The 20,961-nt window shown below is 36.6% G+C and overlaps 1 protein-coding gene across 1 annotated transcript in view; it reads left to right on the top strand.

Annotated features, from left to right (window-relative positions):
• LOC108708844 (pseudouridine-5'-phosphatase-like) overlaps positions 1–20,664 on the top strand; it is an 81,198-nt gene extending 60,534 nt beyond the window's left edge. The window contains exon 3 of the mRNA XM_018248509.2: positions 20,394–20,664. Coding sequence (XP_018103998.1) covers positions 20,394–20,571 — 178 coding nt within the window. The 3' untranslated portion in view covers positions 20,572–20,664. The remainder of the gene's footprint in view (positions 1–20,393) is intronic.
• Positions 20,665–20,961: the final 297 nt, after the last annotated feature.

Here is a 20,961-nt window from a genome sequence, read left to right as displayed (position 1 = left end):
TGTCAACGTTTCGGCCCCGTTCTGGGCCTTTCTCAAGACATTCAATCTTGGGGAACTACTTTCTATAAAGAGCACGCTTGACTGGAGTATATATATATATATATATATATATATATATATATATATATATATATATATATATATATATATATATATATATATATATATATATATACTAATAATTATGAGCTCTGCAGTATAGCTGGTAAGAATGGCAATAGTATCTCCTGTCATTATAAAGCCATGTAATCACATATAGTGATGAGTGAATCTGTATGAAAATTATTCTTAACAAAATACATTGAAGTCAATGGGTGTTTTATTTATTTATTTTTATTTTTTTCTGTGTTTTTTCCAGCACAAAATACATTAAAGTCAAGGGGCCCATTTAATAACAATCACTTTGCAATTTTTTTCCACGAATCATGGAAAATTTGTGATTTTCCTGTTTTTCTAAAAAGCTTCAATACATTTATCAAGTGAAAAAAAAAACACAAACGCCTTCATGCCAAACTTCGGCAGGTAAAAGATTTTGGATTTTTTTTTCAGTACAAATTGGTCGAAAAAGCATTTCATGGTATTCAGATCATTTTTTGGACCGTTTTTTTCGTTCTTGTTTTTTATTAATCTGAACTTTTAATAAATTCAATGACATTGTTTCAGAGATAGAGTTTAGTTGTGGTTACAAAAATCTAAAACCCAAAAATCCAACCTTCAATAAATAATTTTTTTTTAAGTTAAAGGGCGTTTATTTATTTTTTTGCATTATCACACAATATTGTGATTTTATTTAAATGGGTTATTTTCGTGGGGTATCTTTTTTCTCTGCATTTTTTCTCATTTTTGAGGTGAAATATAGACTGTTTCGCAAAAAACTCACCAGTGACAAAACAAACAATATTGCTACAAATCTATGCGTGCTGAAATATTTGCATATATATATGTGTGTGTGTTTGTGTGTGTGCATACAAATATTTGCATAAAAATGATGTATACCTGGAAGAAACATATATAGAAACTGACAGTTATTACAACTGTATATGCAGCTTCGACGGCTTTTTCCACATGCAGATCGCATTGCTATCAATGAACTTTGCGATATCCAGGCTGGTGTAAAATAATTGTATAAATTCTGTTGGAACTCTGGCAATGCACCTTCATAAAAAGAAGCTTTTGCATACAGAATGTATTCACCTGGGATCGCCTGAAGTCTTTTGCATATTACAGCATTATCAGAATGCAGTTAAGTTTATGTCAAATTGTGCACTTGCGATGTATGTCTATATATAGGCCATAATAAATCATCTATGTGACTTGGTTTTTTAATCCAGAAAAACAGAATCAAACCCCCCTCCCCCGCAATTGCTATTTATTCTGTGACAATACTTAGGGGCAAATTTACCTAGCGTTGAATATCAAGGGTTAATTAACCCTTGATATTCGACTGCCGAATTGAAATTGATTTAGCGGAATTTGTTCGATCGAACGATCAAAGGAATAATCGTTCGAACGAACGATTAAATCCTTCGAATCGAACCATTCGAAGGATTTTAATCCACCGATCGAAGGATTATCCTTCGATCAGAAAAACCTTGGAAAGCTTATGGGGACCTTCCCCATAGGCTAACAGTGGCCTCGGTAGGTTTTAGGTGGCGAATTAGGGGGTCGAAGTTTTTTTTAAATGAATGGTCAAATAGTCTAATGATTTTTAGTTCAAATCGTTCGATTCGAAGTCGAAGTAGCCCATCTGATGGTCGAAGTAGCCAAAAAAACCATTCGAAATTCAAAGTTTTTTTCCTCTATTTTCCTCTATTCCTTCACTCGAGCTAAGTGAATGGGCCCCCTAATAATTAAACTTAAGCCATTTGAGATTTTTAATAAATACAAAAATTATATTGTGGGACAAATCGCAATTGAATTTCATCAGGATTACTTTTTTTCCCAAAATTTTTATTTTGTTAATAAATGTGCCCCCTAAGCACACGGATACATTTATACATCACCTGTTGTACTGATTAAAAGGCAGTTATGGTAACTAATATGTCTGCATGGAGATTTCTATGTTGACCAATAAACACAGAACATCGCTTCCCTGTGGGAGCTGTAGAACTTAACATCAACAAGAAGGTCTCCGCTGAAGGTCTACATTTGTATTTATACAAATACACACTTAGGGACTGTTATAGTATGAAAAATCTCCACAGTCAATGGTAAAAAATATAGAATACAAACAATTTAGTTTATAAAAACTAGTTATGCTGGAGAAAGAACATACTAGCCACTAACTCTTATACCAAACAATGGAGAATGGTTTTGGAGTAGATCTCACATGTCCAGGTATATGCTACAGAATTAATTCTGTTAAATTATCTCCTAATTAAAGTGTTTGGAACAACAGATTGTCCAGGTCTACTAGATAGAAAATCATTGATCTAGCCTTGTACATGAAGCTCTTTTAATGCACTTACAAAGCAACTTTATAAAGCAATTGCTTCCATAAAAACACAAATTAGACAATCAATAGGACTTGAATGCAAAACCAAAAACAATCTTTTAAGCATCAAGGAAGTTTCTTCAGTCTGTAAAACCAGTAGAACAGTGTTGGCCTGGTGCATCCTTCTCTCTCTATCAACATGCCAATGTTTCAGGCAATTCTAGAAATTTTTGCAGCTTAATTTGATAAAGACGAATGACGATATGATAATGTAAAACATAATACTGAATCTTTCATTCATGCCTCCCTGGACATGCAAAATACAGCTGAAAATCGACAATATTGTTAGTTTTGGTTTATCTGGATGGCATCCAGTTGTCATATCCAAGGGACCATGGACATGTCAGTTAAAGGGTTAAGTTGTCATGTGGACTAAGTCTCACTTAGTCAAATATGACGTAGGGTTTCAGCATTTTACAGTTCCTGCTAAAGATTTATCAAACATCTGTGCTGTTATTTTGAGTTAAAGGAGAAGGAAAGGCTAAAATTGAATAAGCTTTATCAGAAAGGTCTATATAAATACACCAGTAAACCTCAAAGTAATGCTGCTCTGAGTCCTCTGTTAATAACAAAAAACCCCCACATTTCTTTCCTTCTATTGTGTACACATGGACTTCTGTATCCAACTTCCTGTTTTCAGCTTAAACCTCCAGGGCTAGGGCTTGAGCATGCTCAGTTTGCTCCTCTCTGCCTCTCCCCCTCCCTTTCCCCCTCCTTCCTCGCCTTCCTGCAGTAATCTGAACCCAGAGCTATAAGTGAGCAGTGAGAGACTCAGGCAGGAAGTTATGTCACAGCAAGCTAATATGAATACTGTTATCCTAAACAAACAGAGGGAGTTTCTAGAGCTTTTACTCAAGTATTTGTGTTAAAGGAGAAGGAAAGGCTAAAAGTAAGTAAGCTTTATCAGAAAGGTCTATATAAATATACCAGAAAACCCTCAAAGTAATGCTGCTCTGAGTCCTCTGTCAAAAGAAACAGCACATTTCTTTCCTTCTATTGTGTACACATGGGCTTCTGTATCAGACTTCCTGTTTTCAGCATTAGCCTCCAGGGCTAGGGCTTGAGCATGCTCAGTTTGCTCCTCTCCCCTCCATGCTGTAATCTGAGCCCAGAGCTATGAGTGAGCAGTGAAAGACTCAGGCAGGAAGTGATGTCACAGCAAGCTAATATGAAAGGTGTTATCCTAAACAAACAGAGGGAGTTTCTAGAGCTGTTTACTCAGGTATGGTAAAGCATTCTACAGAATAAATATAGTGTTATAGCTGCACTATTGTGGCTAATCTATTGGCAATAAACTGCTTCAATATCTTTCCTTCTCTCCTTTAATTTATGTAGCAAACTAGGCTACAAAACATTTTCATCTCCAGGTGACCAATGTATTTCCTCAACTTGTAATAAAAATATTACACATACTGTAAATATCACACACCACAGGGTGAGGTTGTAAGGTCTTTGCATCAGCATCAATGTGTCAGTGGTGCATTGTGCTGCCAGGATTTTATTGAGCCACAAAATGGTGCTTTTTTCTCAAAATCCAAAAACAATTTGATCCTCCAGACCTGGGTTAATTTCCAATTTAGGTCTTATTTCAATAAGTTAATGGGTGCACTACCTTTTTTATTTGGCCTGCTTCTAACTATCCTGATTGCTGTCTGACCTTTGCTTAGCATTGAACTACTAATCAGTTGCAATTCGTCTAATACCATACCACTGACGTTAATCTTTTGTCTGGTCCTCAGTTCCTACTTCCTGGGCCTGATCAACTTGTGGCCTTGACAGAGGGAGGATATATCTTGTCTACAGACCCACTACCTTCTGGTTCACTGATGTATTTCACATCATTTTATAATTAATTTGAAGGCCCCTGTGAAAAAGTGCACCGTGATGTATAATGCATGATGTAGGAGTGGTGAGTCATGGGTCTACAGACAAGAGGTGACCTTAACATGTAATATATGATATTTTAAAACTGTTATGTCTGCACCAATAAACCTTTTGTTCTTGATTTCTTGAATTATTTGTGCACATTTGGTTTTGCTTTATCCATCAGTCATATTGTGTGTAATTTGTACCTGAGATTTCTCAATTAATCCCATTGTATTCGGCACATCCGACAGCGCATGTGTTTCATTGCCATGTGATGAATCGTTCCACATCGTTCCATGGATTTCAGCCCTTATAATAACTGGGTACAGTAAATGTTCTGTTTCTTGGTTCTTCATAGGCTTAAGGTGGCCATACATTGGGCAGATTTACACTGCAAATTTGGCCCCTTCAGACCAGAGGGCTAAATAATCAGATCAGACCAACACTGCCCAACTCAAGGCCTTTTCACTAGTGTCCACTGAGCAGAAAGTTCTATAATATATTATCAGAATAATAATTGCTTTAAATAGTTTATTAATGGGAACATGTTACCTCGTAAATGGATACTGTCATGGGAAAAATGAATCAGTTAATAGTGCTGCTCCAGCAGAATTCTGCTCTGAAATCCATTTCTCAAAAGAGCAAACAGATTTTTTTATATTCAATTTTGAAATCTGACATGGGGCTAAACATTTTGTCAATTTCGCAGCTGCCCCCAGTCATGTGACTTGTGCCTGCACTTCAGGAGAGAAACGCTTTCTGGCAGGCTGCTGTTTTTCCTTCTCAATGTAACTGAATGTGTCTCAGTGGGACCTGGATTTTACTATTGAGTGTTGTTCTACCAGGCAGCTGTTATCTTGTGTTAGGGAGCTGTTATCTGGTTACCTTCCCATTGTTCTTTTATTTGGCTGCTGGGGGGGAAAAGGGAGGGGTGATATCACTCCAACTTGCAGTACAGCAGTAAAGAGTGATTGAAGTTTATCACAGCACAAGTCACATGACATGGGGCAGCTGGGAAATTGACAATATGTCTAGCCCCATGTCAGATTTCAAAATTGAAAATAAAAAAATCTGTTTGCTCTTTTGAGAAATGGATTTCAGTGCAGAATTCTGATGGAGCAGCACTATTAACTGATTCATTTTGAAAAAACATTTTTTTCCCATGACAGTATCCCTTTAACCCTGTGCTTCTACAGAGGCACCAGAGTCAGAGACACTATCACATTATAAAATGGGCCATGCACAGAATATTTTGTATGAATCATTGTATTTGTGGCTTTGAGGTCATCTTTAATAAGTAAAAATATCTATTACATGTATCAGTGCTACTCATATTGTGTTGCCTTAGTTACAGAATTAATCACTACAATGATTCGCCAGTGCTTCAGTGCATGGATTGTCTTGTTCTGTTGTTTAATTAATCAGAATTAAATATGATTGAGCGTCATATGAAATTATATTTCAGACATTTTGGTATTAAAAGAAAAGAAAAACAACAAGGCCACAGCAAAATCAGCTGTTCTTTTCTATACGTTTGAATATCAGCTAAATACTCTGAGAAAATCGGCTGTAGCTGCTCTTGGGATGCATGAACGCCAGTGTTAAGTTTGTCGTAAGGCGACCGGAAAAATAATTTTACCCTTTGAAAGATGTCACAGCAGGGGGCATTGAACACTGATATGTGCATTCAGAGCAAAGCATAAAAACCCCAGACTTCTGGGCTATTTTCTTATGGATTTCCCCCCAAGCTTGCTGCTGTCGAGCATCCACTATTTATTCAGTTTTAGTGATATTTAAAACCCAGGTCAATAGAAAATGTCTTTTATAGTATGAGTCACACAGTTGTCTGGTGTCTCAGTTCAAAACTGTTAGTAATGTATATACACTAACACCCTTTTTAATGTTTCTGCAGATTTTCACCTTACAAGCTGAAATAGAATTCATAGCATTTTGACTTGTAACAGTTCTCTGTAGATAAAATATTGCATCAAATCCTGTATAATTAGATGCTATTTCCCTTGGTTGTTTTGTAACAGGGAATTTAAAATACAACTTCAAATGGAATTGGTAAATGATGACTTTCTAGGCTAAGTGACCTGTGTTTTTTTTTTTTGCAAGATCCAAAAAACAAGCTTTACATCATAATATTGCCCTTTATTTTGCCTTGTCACATAAATGCTCAAAAGCAAGTGTAATGTATCATAATGCAAAAATGGTCATGGTAATTCCCAGAATCCTTGGAGAAACCTCTGTGAAGTTTTATAGTCCAGACAGAAATGAATGTCAGCTTTGGTACATTAGGTGCAAGTAACTTTGGGCACAAACCTGCAACAGTGGTGATAATATTTGATTTATTAGATGCAAGTCAGTTTCCTATGTTGTATCCTGCACTGCATCCTGTGCTGAATCATAGGCCGTATAACAGGACAGGCTATAACAACCAACCCTTACTATCCAGCTCCTAAGACCCGGGTATACATATTCCAGAATTAAAATTCTTACTCTCTCTTAACAGTGCAAAGGGCGAAGTGGCCGTCGGTTGTAAAAATTAGCCAGAAATCCCATCCACAGGGACATTGCTAATTCTCTAACAGGCGTAGAGGACAATTCGCTTGTGGCAAAAGTTCATCAATAACGAGGTATTTGGCAGGCACATTTTCGCTCAGACGTTACTCTGCAAATTCACTAAAGTGCCCGATTTCCGCTTCGTTACCATTTTTGCAGAGTTTCCTTCACCAGGTTATACCCGGCGAAATGCGGAATTTTGCAGCGGATACATGCCTGCCGGAAAATTTACTCATGACTAATCAAAGGCAAATATTCTTTGCATAATTGTCAAATAAAACTATATGCCCAATTTACTTGATTAAATATATACAGTATACTTTGGAACATTCTAGCTTTTGATAAATGTCCTTAATATTAAATGAAATAATTTGCTAAAGTTTTTTCATGTATATGATTTGGCGTGTATGCCCTTACCCTGTAAAGCAACTTTTGCTGCTGGCCCCTGGAAAGTGCCTAATGGCAAAGGGAGTCCCAGTACCTGTGCCCCTGGGTGGCTTAGCATTTCCCATTGACCTAGGGAGATGGTGAAAATTACCTGTTCATGTTTAATGTAGTAAATAGGAGCACATGGCTCTTTCTCTTTAGCCATCACATGTTGACCAGGTTGGATGTTGCTGGGGAGCCTTGAACACAAGGCCCCAGTAAAGGAGAGGAACCATCCCTTTAGGAACAGGGACCATGTGAACAAGGTATTTAGACAGTGACACTTTAGGACAGACCAGGTATAAATAACAGCTCGGAGCTCCAACATACTGTAGATTTGATAGACTGGAAGTAGTTCTCCCAGGTGATAATTTGCCAGTAAGTGAAGGGATCCCAGTTTGAAAAGGGACTTGTGGTCTTCCTGACATTTTCACTGGAGGAGATCTGGACTAGAAAAGTGCACAGTATCTCAGACAGGTGAATTGGAAATCGGTCAGGTCTATATTTATAATGGCCCCAGCATGTTCTGCTCTTTGATTGCACTGCAAATCATATACCTCTCTGCTAATATTGTACTGCAAGAGTATTACTTCTGCTTGTTTAATAAAACTATGCTTATGGTTAGGAACCTCTGCCATCCTATTCCTGGATAGATTAAATATTAATATAAGCCAAACATGGCCAACAATAGTAATAACAGTCGATAAAGTCGATTGCTTCAGTAAAAATCAGACAGTGAGCAATTTGCCTGAAGCAGTGGATGAAAATGGCAAAGTGTGTTGTATGCCTCAGTGGAAACCATTCATTACTGCCAGCTTTGCTTTATTAGCTTGTAAAGGATGAAGGAGCTAGCCTTTGACATGACTGAAAGGCTACTGATGGACAACGATGGACTCTGTCAATAGGATATAGATAAATGAGATACTGTCAATAGGATATACAGTAGATAAATGAGACTTTTGTTTTGCCTTGCAACTCTATGAAATTGCTATTTTTCTTCTCATTAAGAAGTTAATAGTGTTTTACAAACAAATACCATTTGTCTACATACAAAAAAGGAATTTGTACTATGGTCTGTTTTGGTGGAAACGGATATGTATGTTTGTTGTGGCATAACTAAAGCTCTGCCAGTAGGAGACTAACACAAAACAATGAACAATTGTCAGATTTTGAACAGATTTCTTGTTTTAAAATGTGTCTTTTTGTTTGTATATTGGCATGAATAGTCTGATCCTTTGGCTATTGCCACTGCACTATGGATTCTGCCCAATGCAATACTAATGGAAAGACATGCAATAATGAAGGGCAGCTACAGCAGATTTTGCAGCTACTTCTGGAGATGGCAAAGCAACTCAAACTTTAACAAAATAGAAAAGGAAAAGCTACTTTTGGGTTTATGAGAAGCAATGTAATAACAGCTGAGAAGCTTGCTCTAGGTATTATAATTCATAGCAACCAATAACGAATAGTATTTTGTGCTGATACATATATAACATATAGATGAAGCATGCCAATTTCCAGGGCAGGGTAAAGAACCCAGATACTGGGAAAAAAATCATGGTGGGCCCCGATCCTCTTGGACCCCACCGGCCCAGGCCTAATCCCCCAATTAGCCACCCCTTTAAAGTTAAGGAGAAGGAAGGAGACAACAGATTGTCCAGGTCTATTAGATAGAAAATCATTGATCTAGCCTGGCATCCAGATGTCATATCCAAGGGACCATGGACATGTCAGTTAAAGGGTTAAGTTGTCATGTGGACTAAGTCTCACTTAGTCAAATATGACATGGGATTTTAGCATTTTACAGTTCCTGCTATAGATTTATCAAACATATATGCTGTTATTTTGAGTTAAAGGAGAAGGAAAGGCTAAAATTGAATAAGCTTTATCAGAAAGGTCTATATAAATACACCAGTAAACCCTCAAAGTAATGCTGCTCTGAGTCCTCTGTTAATAACAAAAACCCCCACATTTCTTTCCTTCTATTGTGTACACATGGACTTCTGTATCCAACTTCCTGTTTTCAGCTTAAACCTCCAGGGCCAGGGCTTGAGCATGCTCAGTTTGTTCCTCTCTGCCTCTCCCCTCCCTTTCCCCCTCCTTCCTTGCCTTCCTGCAGTAATCTGAACCCAGAGCTATAAGTGAGCAGTGAGAGGCTCAGGCAGGAAGTGATGTCACAGCAAGCTAATATGGCAGCTGCTATCCTAAACAAACAGAGGGAGCTTCTAAAGCTGTTTACTCAAGTATGGTAAAGCATTCTACAGAATAAATATAGTGCTGATTGGACCTCTTTGACCCTACTGGCCCAGGCCTAATCCCCCAATTAGCCACCCCTTTAAAGTTAAGGAGAAAGAAGGAGATAAGCAGTACGCAACATGATGCTTTCCAAATGGGGGGGGGGTAGATATCTGGAGGAGGGCCACTGGTGTCACAGTCCTGATGGGCCCCCAATGCCCCAGTCTGATGCTGAGGGGCAAGCTTGGGATTTAGCAAGTCCACACGCACAGTGGGAGGACCTACAACAAGCAAGCCTACTGAACATGATTTAAAAGTAGAGTACACTGGCAGTTGCACAAGAGCATGTCACATGGATAATTACAACATTCTTAAGGAAGGACCAAGTCCAAGCAGCAATTTACTGCAAAGTGCTTTTATTCACACAACATGTTTCGGGTGTAGAACCCTTTTTCAAGTGTGAGTGATACAATTAAAAGTGAGCATAAATAACATGGACACGGATGTGCAGAATTTGGGGTTAGATGGCCAATCAGAAGCCAGTGTGAATTAAACTGTTGTACAGGTATGACACCTCTTATCCAGAATGCTCAGGACCTGGGTTTTTTGGGAAAACAGATCTTTCCATAATTTGGATCTTCTTACCTTAGGTCTACTAAAAAATCATGTAAGCATTAAATAAACTTAATAATCTGTTTTTGCTTCCAATGTGGATTAATAATATTTTAATTTGCATCAAGTACAAGGTACTGTTTTATTATTACAGATAAAAAGGAAATCATTTAAAATTGGATTATTTTGTTATAAAGGAGAAGGTATTTCTGTAATTCGGAGCTTTATGGATAATGGGTTTCCTGATAACGGATCCCAGACCTGTATACAAGTTGTAATTCCCCAACACAATTTTCAAATTTCCTCCAACACCTGCTATCATATTTTTGGGACCCTTTTAATTTTCTCAGATAGGGAAAAAATATCAAGAATTTAACAGAAAATCTCTGTTATTGTTTATTCTTTTTTTTCTAAAAACATGCTAATCACCCAGAACTGAATCAAGTGTAGTATACAGTGTATACCTTTGTAATTTCAAATCCAGTATGGGACTTGACATAAGATGCATAAAATTCAAAACAGTTCTGGAATTCCTTTAAGCAGCGCAGTATTCCAGGGAGTATACTGTATCTTAATTGATCTATTTTTTAATCCCCTCATGGCAGTTTTGACCTATTTTTTATTGACTTGGTAAACACTGGTGTAACACTGAATCACATGCATACGACAAAGCAGAAACATATTCCTAATTGGTTTTACTAAAGCTTTCTTTTAGCAAGAACCTTAGGTTCATAGATGCTTTAACCAATAGAAATAAATGGTGTGTGTAAAAGACTGCTCCAGAGATACAAAAATCTAGAGAGTAATAACATGTGGTCTAACTACATGAACCCCAGTCTAAGGGTTGGAAAAATCGCTAAAGTATGGAGACCAACAGAAAGTGAAAACAGTAGTAGTAATAATTATACAATTTAAAGTATTTATTAGGATATACACTTACTTATAGGCTAATGATCAGACCACTGTACAGGCTTTTTATAGGGATGATGGACAGTCAGAAGAAGTTGCGTCATTACTTGGTGTAAAAGAACAAATGAAATTGTGCCACAATGGTCAATCAGGTGAAGACAAAGTCTTATAATGTTATAAGGCAAATAATGTTCAAGCACGGGTTAGTTACATATATAGTCAAAAATAAAAAAGACAAGATAGGGAGATGAAGTAAAATAAAGCAGTTCCTCGCCTATATAGGATTTAGCAATGAGGCATTATTAAATTAGCTCTCAAAACAGTTTCCCATAAATTTTGTATCGACAATTTACAGTATTTTAATCACATATTGTAGGGCCTTGATTTTTATCACCAGGGTTGCATAAGAGGAAAGTATGCAATACGATTATAAATAGTGATGGGCGAATTTGCGCCGTTTCGCTTTGCCGGAAAATTGCAAACTTATCAATGCCTGTGACCAATAATTTCTTAGCATCACCCCTGTTATACTCACTGCACTGTTTAGCTATGTTTGAATCTAGACTTTATGTCCAGGATGTGTTCTCTACTGGGTTTTTTAATGGCCTTTAGGTTTGTCCTACTTACTGGATGGGAATACTGTTTGTCACATCCAGTATGTAGGACAAACCTCGTTAAAACATTAAAACCATTAAAAATGTATAAGAAAGGCAGAGATCCAGTTCCTAAACTCTATGGAAATGATAGGCTGCTCAGCTAAACCGGTCTCAAATGCTTTAAAATTGCAACAAAAACCTGTACGACATGGAACAAAAATGGAAAACTACTATTCGAATATATAGAAGAATAGCCAAAATGACAAAGAATGATCAGCTTCAGGAAGATCAAAGAAGGTCTAAAGTTACCTCTGAGTATTGTTACAATTAGAAGACACCTATGTGAAGCCAAGCTATTGGCAAGACGCCCCACAAAGTCCCATTGTTAAAAGAAAGACGTGCTGAAGAGGTTACAATTTGAACACATATTGACTGGCTGAAATAGAAATGGCACACCCTATTGTGGACTGATAAAACATTTTTTTTGGGTCTAGGGCCTGCAGACAGTTTGTCAGATGACCCCAAAACACTGCATTCAAGCCACATGACACTGTGAAGACATGGTAGTCCAAAGCATCGTGATTTGGGTATGTTTCTAATACTTTGATGTTGGGCTTCTTTACTGCATACAGGGATCATGGATCCCTTTCAATACGTTAAAATACTTGAAGAGGTCATGTTGCCTTATGCCGAAAAGGAAATGACATTGACGATTCAACAAGACAACGACCCCAAACACACCAGTAAATGAGCAACGTCTTGGTTCAAGACCAACAAAGTTGACCTTATGGAGTTGTCAGTCCAATTCCCAGACCTGAATCCAATAGAAAACTTGTGGGGTGACAGAAAAAATTCTGTTTCTAGGCAAAGCTAAAAATGCAGCAAAATGGTGGAATGTAACAGGTGACAGAAGTTTGATACATTTTTCATGTTTTGATTAGGAATAGAATGTGCAGTGTTACAAATGTATTTGCATGTATGCAAATAAAAGCTTTTATAATGATTTTGAGCTTAATTCACTTTTTTACACACTGCTATTATTCTGAACACAAATGTATATGTGCACTGGGCTTCATTTGGATAGGTTGAGCTTGGTGGAGTTTTGTCAACCCAAATAAATTATATATAAATTTTTTGTCAACATCACTTCTAAAAATAAACATATTTGCAATTTGGGTTATTTACTTATAGTGCAAATAGTGCTTAGAGGATTATGGGGAGAGACAGGACCATGCACAGCAACATTATAAAACCTGACTCCATTCCATCATACAGCATAATGAAGTGGGGTGGGATTCCATACACTCTTCTACTGCACAACACTGTAGAATATGTTGGCGCATTATAAATATTTGTCAATAGTTAAAAAATACTTGTGAAGGTCAATTAAAAAGCAACTTTAAAGTCAACTTTGGAGATATGCTTACTTGAAGAAGTATGGAGCCTCTGAATAAAAAATTAACTTTGCCTTAAAATGGTTGTTCACCTTTGAGTTAACTTTTTGTTTGATGTAGAGAGGGATATTCTGAGACAATTTGCAATGGGTTTTTATTTTTTATTATTTGTTGTTTTTGAGTTATTTCATTTTCTATTTAGCAGCTCTCCGGTTTGCAGTGCCAGCAATTCCGTTTCTAGGGTACAAATTCCCCTAGCAACCATGCATTGATTTTAATAAAACACTGGAATATGAATAGGAGAGGGACTGAATAGAAAGATGAGTAATAAAAAGTATCAATAACTGTGAACTTGTAGCCTTACAGAGCATTTGTTTTTAGATGGGGTCATTTGAAAGCTGGAAAGAAACAGAAGAAAATGGGAAATCATTAGTGATGGGCGAATTTGCGCCGTTTCGCCATAAAATTCCTTAATTTCACGAAACGGCGAAAAATTTGAGAAACGGCGCCGGCATCTCCTTTTTGATGCTGGCTAATTTTCGTGCCCGTTTTGTGAATTTATTCGCCGGTGGCGAATCACGTAAATTTGCTGCAAATTCGCCATATTGGCCATTCTACAATATACTAAAAGTTTACTTGAAGGTGAAGCATCCCTTTAAATCATTGCTGTAGTTTCTACTAAAACAATCATAATGTTACAATCCCTGTAAAATATGTTAATTACGCATCTGAAACCCTCATTGGTTACATTATACCCAGATTTATTTTGTTAATAATTTGACTGTCCTTTGTTGATACTATACATTCAGTCTGCATGACTTCTATGGAAGCCATATTTAATTCATGTCTTTCAAGAGTTGGTTTTTTTTTTCCTAGTATTGTTACCCCACATAAAAGCTGTTGTTTTACAGCTGGAGCTGTGTTACTTGTGTGAACTCAAACAGAGAACACCACAGGTATCTCATGTATTGACGTATTATTGACCATCTTCCCTATAATAATGGTTGAAGCTACATGAGTCCACAGCAACCCAGAGGGAGACATACGTTTAAGTGCTTGAATATTGTTTCCAATGTGAAGAGTCATATTGGAGGAGACATAAATCAATTTCACAGAAGCAGTAAAGTTTACTTAGAAATAACATTCCGTGTGGTTATTTGGTCTTGTTTATTTACTTTCTTTCTAAAGATTAGAACATGTTTCACTGTATGGTCGAGTTCTGCTTCAAAGCCCATTCACAGTATAACATCACACGTGGCATTCTGGCTTTACTCTGGGGGTTTTACAAAACCTGAAGGAAAGTGAAAGCTACAATAATGTTAAAAGACTAAGAATAAAATCATATGTGAATGGGTGGTAGGGTAGTTATATATATACATTTGCAATACAATATCAGAGAGAACAGTGAAATGCAGTGGCATGTTTGTTAAAAAAAAAAAGGTATAGTGGCATATAGCTACTGTATTAATGTACAGGCATAGTCTGGAATTCCATTATCCAGAAACCATAGAATTATGGGAAATCCATCTTCCATAGACCCCATTATTCTTCCAGTAATGTTTCAATAGTTCTGAGCACCGTGCTTTAAAGAGTATTAAAATCCTGAAAATCAATACTGTTCACCGAAAAAGAATAGATGAAAAAAAAAAAAAGAGCGTAGGCTCTTCCAAATCTTCTCCTTTGTCCCCACATTCCCCTCCAGCTCATTATGAAATGATCTGACTTCTACAGCTTGTGCATGTTACATCCACTCAATCTACATTCCAAAGAGTTAGAACAAGACTACCTGCATGTACAAAAAATGATGGTTGAATTAGGGGCATTCTAGTACCCCCTTCAGCTTGAACGATTGCACATGTATCACATGGACAGCCCTCCAGTCATCAGCGCACAAGAGCTTGTTATAGATCAAGATCAGCAGCCGGGGAATGGCGCACATGAGCAGAAACAAGCTTTTAACAAGAACCGTGGCATTTAAGGAAACAATATGGCAGCCACAAGATGACTATGGGCAAATTTCAGGAGATGAATTAAAATAGATGTAAGCATTACGTCACACACTAAAAAATAGCAGTTTTAAAGGAGGGTGTTGCTACTAACAACAGCGTAAAATTATAACCTGGGGGTTCTTATTCTTTAAGAACAAAGAAAAACAGTGTTTTGTGTTGACATCAGCATGGAATTAATCAAGATTTGTTAACATCAATTACAATGTAACATCAGAGGAAAAATATTCAAATGTGACCTTTGGATATGACCTTCCAGTAAATTCTAGGATAAACGTTCCCAAACCTGTAAATTATCCATACATTAAAAAAAAATACCGAATCCGGTCCTTTTCTCCTTCATTATTATTCCGCAGAGAAATACTATACACCTGTCATAAAAATTAATGAATTGCTCAGTCCCTTCATTAATTAATCAATCAAATAACAATTAGCAGCATGCATCTCTCTTGCTGAATATTCCAATAAAATGCTTTCACTATTCCTTGTATGCACACACTACAAATCTTTACGGGATTTAGGCTAAATCACTGCACTTGAATAAAATTGAGTTTGTCACCTTAACTGTGTATTTAGGGAATTATAAGATTCCTATTTTATACATTTTATTGGAACAAGGTAGGACATTAAGGGGCCCATTTACTTAGCTCGAGTGAAGGAATAGAAGAAAAAAAACGTTGAATTTCGAATTTTTTTTTGGCTACTTCGACCATCGAATGGGCTACTTCGACCTTCGACTACGACTTTGAATCAAACGATTCGAACTAAAAATCGTTCGACTATTTGACCATTCGTTAGTCGAAGTACTGTCTCTTTAAAAAAAAACTTCGACCCCCTAGTTCGCCACCTAAAACCTACCGAAGTCAATGTAAGCCTATGGGGAAGTTCCCCATAGGATTTGCTAGCTTTTTTAGGTTGAAGAAAAATCTTTTCGATCGATGGATTAAAAACCTTCGAATCGAACGATTCAAAGGATTTAATCGTTCTATCGAACGAATTGCGGTAAATCTGCAGTCGAATATCGAGGGTTAATTAACCCTCGATATTCGACCACAAGTAAATTTGCCCCATAGTATAACATTCTGGGCCAGATTTAATATAGTGAAAATGTATCTCTTGGTTTATCAAGTGAAAAGAAAGAAGAAAATGAAGTTCCGCACACAGGGCCGCTTTTTAAAATCATATATTTTTATTCGTCCATGTTAAAAGACACACAGCATGGATTACTTGACGTGTTTTGGGCGCAGGCACCCTAAATCATAAGCATAAAGGAACAGCAGTTGGAATGTCAGTATAAATAACCACCACAGCGACCCCATAAAGTTGCATATCAATTAGTAAAATTACTTGATCTGTCATTATACAATTGGAAAAAAATATATATGTAGTGAAGAAAATTCGTTATTTCTTTACTCAAAAACAAAACAAGAGTCAAAAATATAAACAAAAAATACTTGTATCCAAAATGCCTCACGAATATTCGAAGAACGTAATATATCTCCACCTCTTGAAGGAGTATGTACCTTCTCAATCACCTTCACCCCTAAATCCAAACAACCCCATTTGCTCCATAGGCTAAAATGTTTGCCAATTGGAGATCTGATGTCAACTTTCTCATCACGTGAAAAGTCATGGATGAGATTCATTTCCAGGGGAAAAAACTTTTCTCCTAAATCAGTTCCAGTTTTTTTCCATAGATTCAAAGGAGGTTTCATGTGATAAACAATGATATAAGTTGTTCTGAATTTAATTGCATCTGAAAAGAATCTCATTACAAACCTTTTTCTCACTGATTTGAATCTGGCCCATTACCTTTAATCTCTTGCAACACGTTTCAATTATTGTGATGTTCTATTGTTAGAATCAGAAAAAATAAATAATATTTGTTTTGTGTTTTTAATGTATTACGTGTACCCCAAAATGTTCTTCTTATTTTTATTTTACTGGTTAGTACCTGCAAATATTCATCTGACCAAAGTTCAATTATAAAACTAGTCTTGACAAATTTTGAAATCCAAATTGCACTAAACCAACACAGGCCAGTAGATTGAATTATTGTGAGGATGACTTGCCCTATCCAGTTTCATGATCCCTAATGAATCCCAGACACATGGACACTTTTATTAATTATTATTATATAGCTTATTATTTTTATATAACTTTCTAAAAGACTGTACAGACAAAGAGTATTGAGAAATGGTCTCGTTCAATTTGTAGGTCAGTATCTGTGTGATTAACTTTGCAGAAATTCTTGCTGGTTTCACCTTTTTTTTGCACTTGGGCAAATCATTGTATGTATAATTGTTAAAGGAGGATGTAGAACATAGATAAGGTCAATGCCTTAGGTGTTCTGTCTTCACTACGTGTTTCCTTGAGCTTGTGTGTGACATGTAGATAAGCTTTTCCACACTCCAATAAAAGAGACTGGAAGTAGAATTCTATAACATTAACTGGGATATTAGGGCCAGAGGAAAAGAACAAGAAAAGGAGAGAAAATGTAATAAACACCAAAAACATATCTAACGAGAGGTTATATGACTAACATTCTGGCAAGTCTATATTTTGAAAATCCTGGATAGCAAGTCTTTAAGCAATCCAAATAATAATATTGCAATAAAACATTAAGCAATAGCACAGCATGCAAAAAACTGCCATAATGAACAAATAATTAAAAAATGGTTGTGTGGGCTAAACTGTTTCAACATGAAACTTGTTTTGCATAAAAAAGGGGATTAACTCAAGGGATGAAACATAATTGTGTCTCTTTATAGGTCCCTGGTGAGGCCTCATCTGGAGTATGGGGGCAGTTTTGGACTCCAGTCCTTAAGAGGGATATAAATGAGCTGGAGAGAGTGCAGAGACTAAGTGCAACTAAACTGGTTAGAGGGAGGGAAGAGTTAAATTATGAGGGGAGACTGACAAGGTTGGGGTTGTTTTCTCTGGGGGAAAAAAGGCGCTTGTGAGGGGACATGATTAGACTTTACAAGTACATTAGAGGACATTATAGACAAATAGCAGGGGACCTTTTTACCCATAAAGAGAATCACGTACCAGAGGCCTCCCCTTCAGACTAGAGGAAAAGAAGTTTCATTTAAAGGAACAGAGTAGGGGGTTCATCACAGTGAGGACAGTGAGGTTGGGGAATGCACTGCCGGGTGATGATTCAGTTAATGACTATAAGAGGGACTTGGATGATTTCTTGGACAGACATAATACAAAGGCTATTGTGATACTAAACTCTATAGTTAGTATAGATATGGGTATATATCATTTATGTGACAGTAGGGAGGGGTGTGTGTATGGGGCTGGGTTTTCATTTGGAGGGGTTGAACTTGATGGGCTTTGTCTTTTTTCAACCCAATTTAATTATGTAACTATGTAACTATGAACACAGATGCTGGTACAAAATTATACATTCAGCATTGTACCACCATGAAATGCATATTTGCTTTCAAATGATTTCTTCTATAAGGGAGACTGTGGAATATGATATGTTTTTTCCTCAGCATGATCTACAAAATAGAGTCTGAGCTGCCTCAAGGTTCTGTGCTTGGTCAGGGCCAAATGGGTCAGAAATATTGTGTCTAAAAGAGGTAAAATGTAATACTGTGTATAAGCCAATGGTGGTGTTAGACAACCACACCAAATCGCCAGTCTTTACTTGCCTTTTAACAGTGTTACTTGGTTTTGATCCATAGCATTTTCCAGCCTCTCCCCAAAATGGAATGTTATCAGTATTAGATTTTAACCAGAACACAATGTTATAATTACAATGTCAGTACCCTGTTAGTAGCCACAATTTTGACTGATGACACATAGGTCTATAAATACCATACATACATCAATGGCTGGCTCTCCCTTCTGTACAGCCACAAATCTTCAGACTCTGTTGCTGCAACTGCAGAAATCTGAAGGATATTGGGCAAAGGGAGACGGCCAGCAGATTATGTCAACTCTTCATATTTGTCTAGGAGATTGGGTAGAAATTGCTGCACAAATTGTATAAGGACTATTAGATGTGTTTTAAAAGATTGATTATGAGCAGTTATGATTGTAAGTGCTGTGTTTGTCAACTGAGTCATTATATTGGAGAATGAAGGTCTAAGTTACATGTACATACAGAATAACAAAAGTCCTCACACCCAATAACATCTCCTAGTCACAAACATTTAGCAGAAACTTGCATTTTAAGCATCAGAAAAAAACACACACAAATGAGAAAATTTAACATTAAGAGCAGTACTTATGTGGTGTTATATATCTCTTTCTGTATAAGTGACTCTTAAAGGGGACCTGTCACCCTAAGAAATAATTTCAAATTCTTTTCTATCATGTTAGATGAGCAAAATAAACTTTACTTACACTGTATTTTTTATTTACATTTTGTTTCCTTCTGTTTCGGAATTATACAATCATAGCAAGCAGGCAGCAGTCATTTTGTGGACACGGTTATTAAGGGAAATTGTGTATCACCCCAAAATCTTGTGTATGCACCAGAATGAGGGACCTAATGTCCATGTGCAGTGCCCTACACAATTCTAGAGCCTGAGGAGGGAAGGAGGAATGTGAGGAGAGCAGTGACATGTAGGAAGTGCTGAATGGAAAGTGAAAGTAATTGACTGCCCCTCCTCTATGCCACGGGCATAGAGGCGGGGCAGGTAATATTTGATTGACAGTTTAGATATTTAAACACCTTTATAACAGGTATGGATGTTTTAATGAAAACATTTTTTGGGGTTCCATATTTAATTTGGAAAGGACGTTCATTATGCAGTTTTTTTATGTATAGGTGACAGGTCCACTTTAATAGAAAGTTTCACTCATCTTCTCCTACCTGAACCTTTAAAAATGATCGATTGTGTGCAGTAAATGATACATTTAATTCAGACATTTTTTGTTTGAAATGGAAATTCATACTTTGCATTAACCTCAACCATCTTATTCATAAGTATTGATGTGTGCCAGAAGGCTCATGTTAAGCTTCACTAATCAAGATGTGTAATGACGCGACATTAGAAATGATTCCATTGAAACCTATACTACACAGTACGCAAACATTTAGGTTAATGAGTACTTCTTGACTTGATTGAAGTAAAATGGCCACAAGGCTTTTCGGAGAGAGAAAAGGAGAACAAAACAAATTGCTTATATACAAAGCCTACATTACATTGTTATCAAAGACCATTGCATCTCCATAGAGTATTAAAAGAAAAACAAGCTACACAATTGCGTTTCTCAATACATTGGATAATTATATGGGCTTAATTAAAACAATATTTTGTTTTTCTAGTGCCTTGTGTTTCGAAGATGCGCCTAATGGGGTAGAAGCGGCTCTGGCAGCTGGCAGGCAAGTGGTTATGATTCCAGATGAAAATCTCAATCCAGATCTAACAAAGAAAGCAACATTAGTGCTTAAATCCATGGAGGAATTCCAGCCGGAATTGTTTGGCTTGCCACCTAATGACTAGGATGCAACGTAAACATTTTTTCATATTATTTTCAAATAAACAATGTTCTAAAGAAATTCATTCAGTGATTTTTATGTTATGAATTAAATTATACTTTCCTTAGCTAGTATTTTTCCTTTTTTCCTTATTTTTTTGAACATTTTAATTGATTATTATATAAAAAATAAAGAAAAGCATTGGAGAAGAAGAAATGAGAGCAATACAATTAACACTGTGTTAAGTATGGTACTTTTTATTTAAAGGGACAGTAACACCAAAAAATTAAATGAAAATTAAGGGGTTATTTATCAAGGTCCTAATTTATCTCAATATTGGCTGCTACAAACTCTTATCTAACCCGCTCAGGTTTTTAACGCTTAGTTATTATTACATTTTTCAGAAAATTTGCTT

This window comes from Xenopus laevis, chromosome 2S, assembly GCF_017654675.1.
Source record: "Xenopus laevis strain J_2021 chromosome 2S, Xenopus_laevis_v10.1, whole genome shotgun sequence".
Classification (NCBI taxonomy): Eukaryota; Metazoa; Chordata; class Amphibia; order Anura; family Pipidae; genus Xenopus; species Xenopus laevis.
Note: the sequence above shows the minus strand (reverse complement) of the source record. Positions and strands in the feature narration are given on the sequence as shown.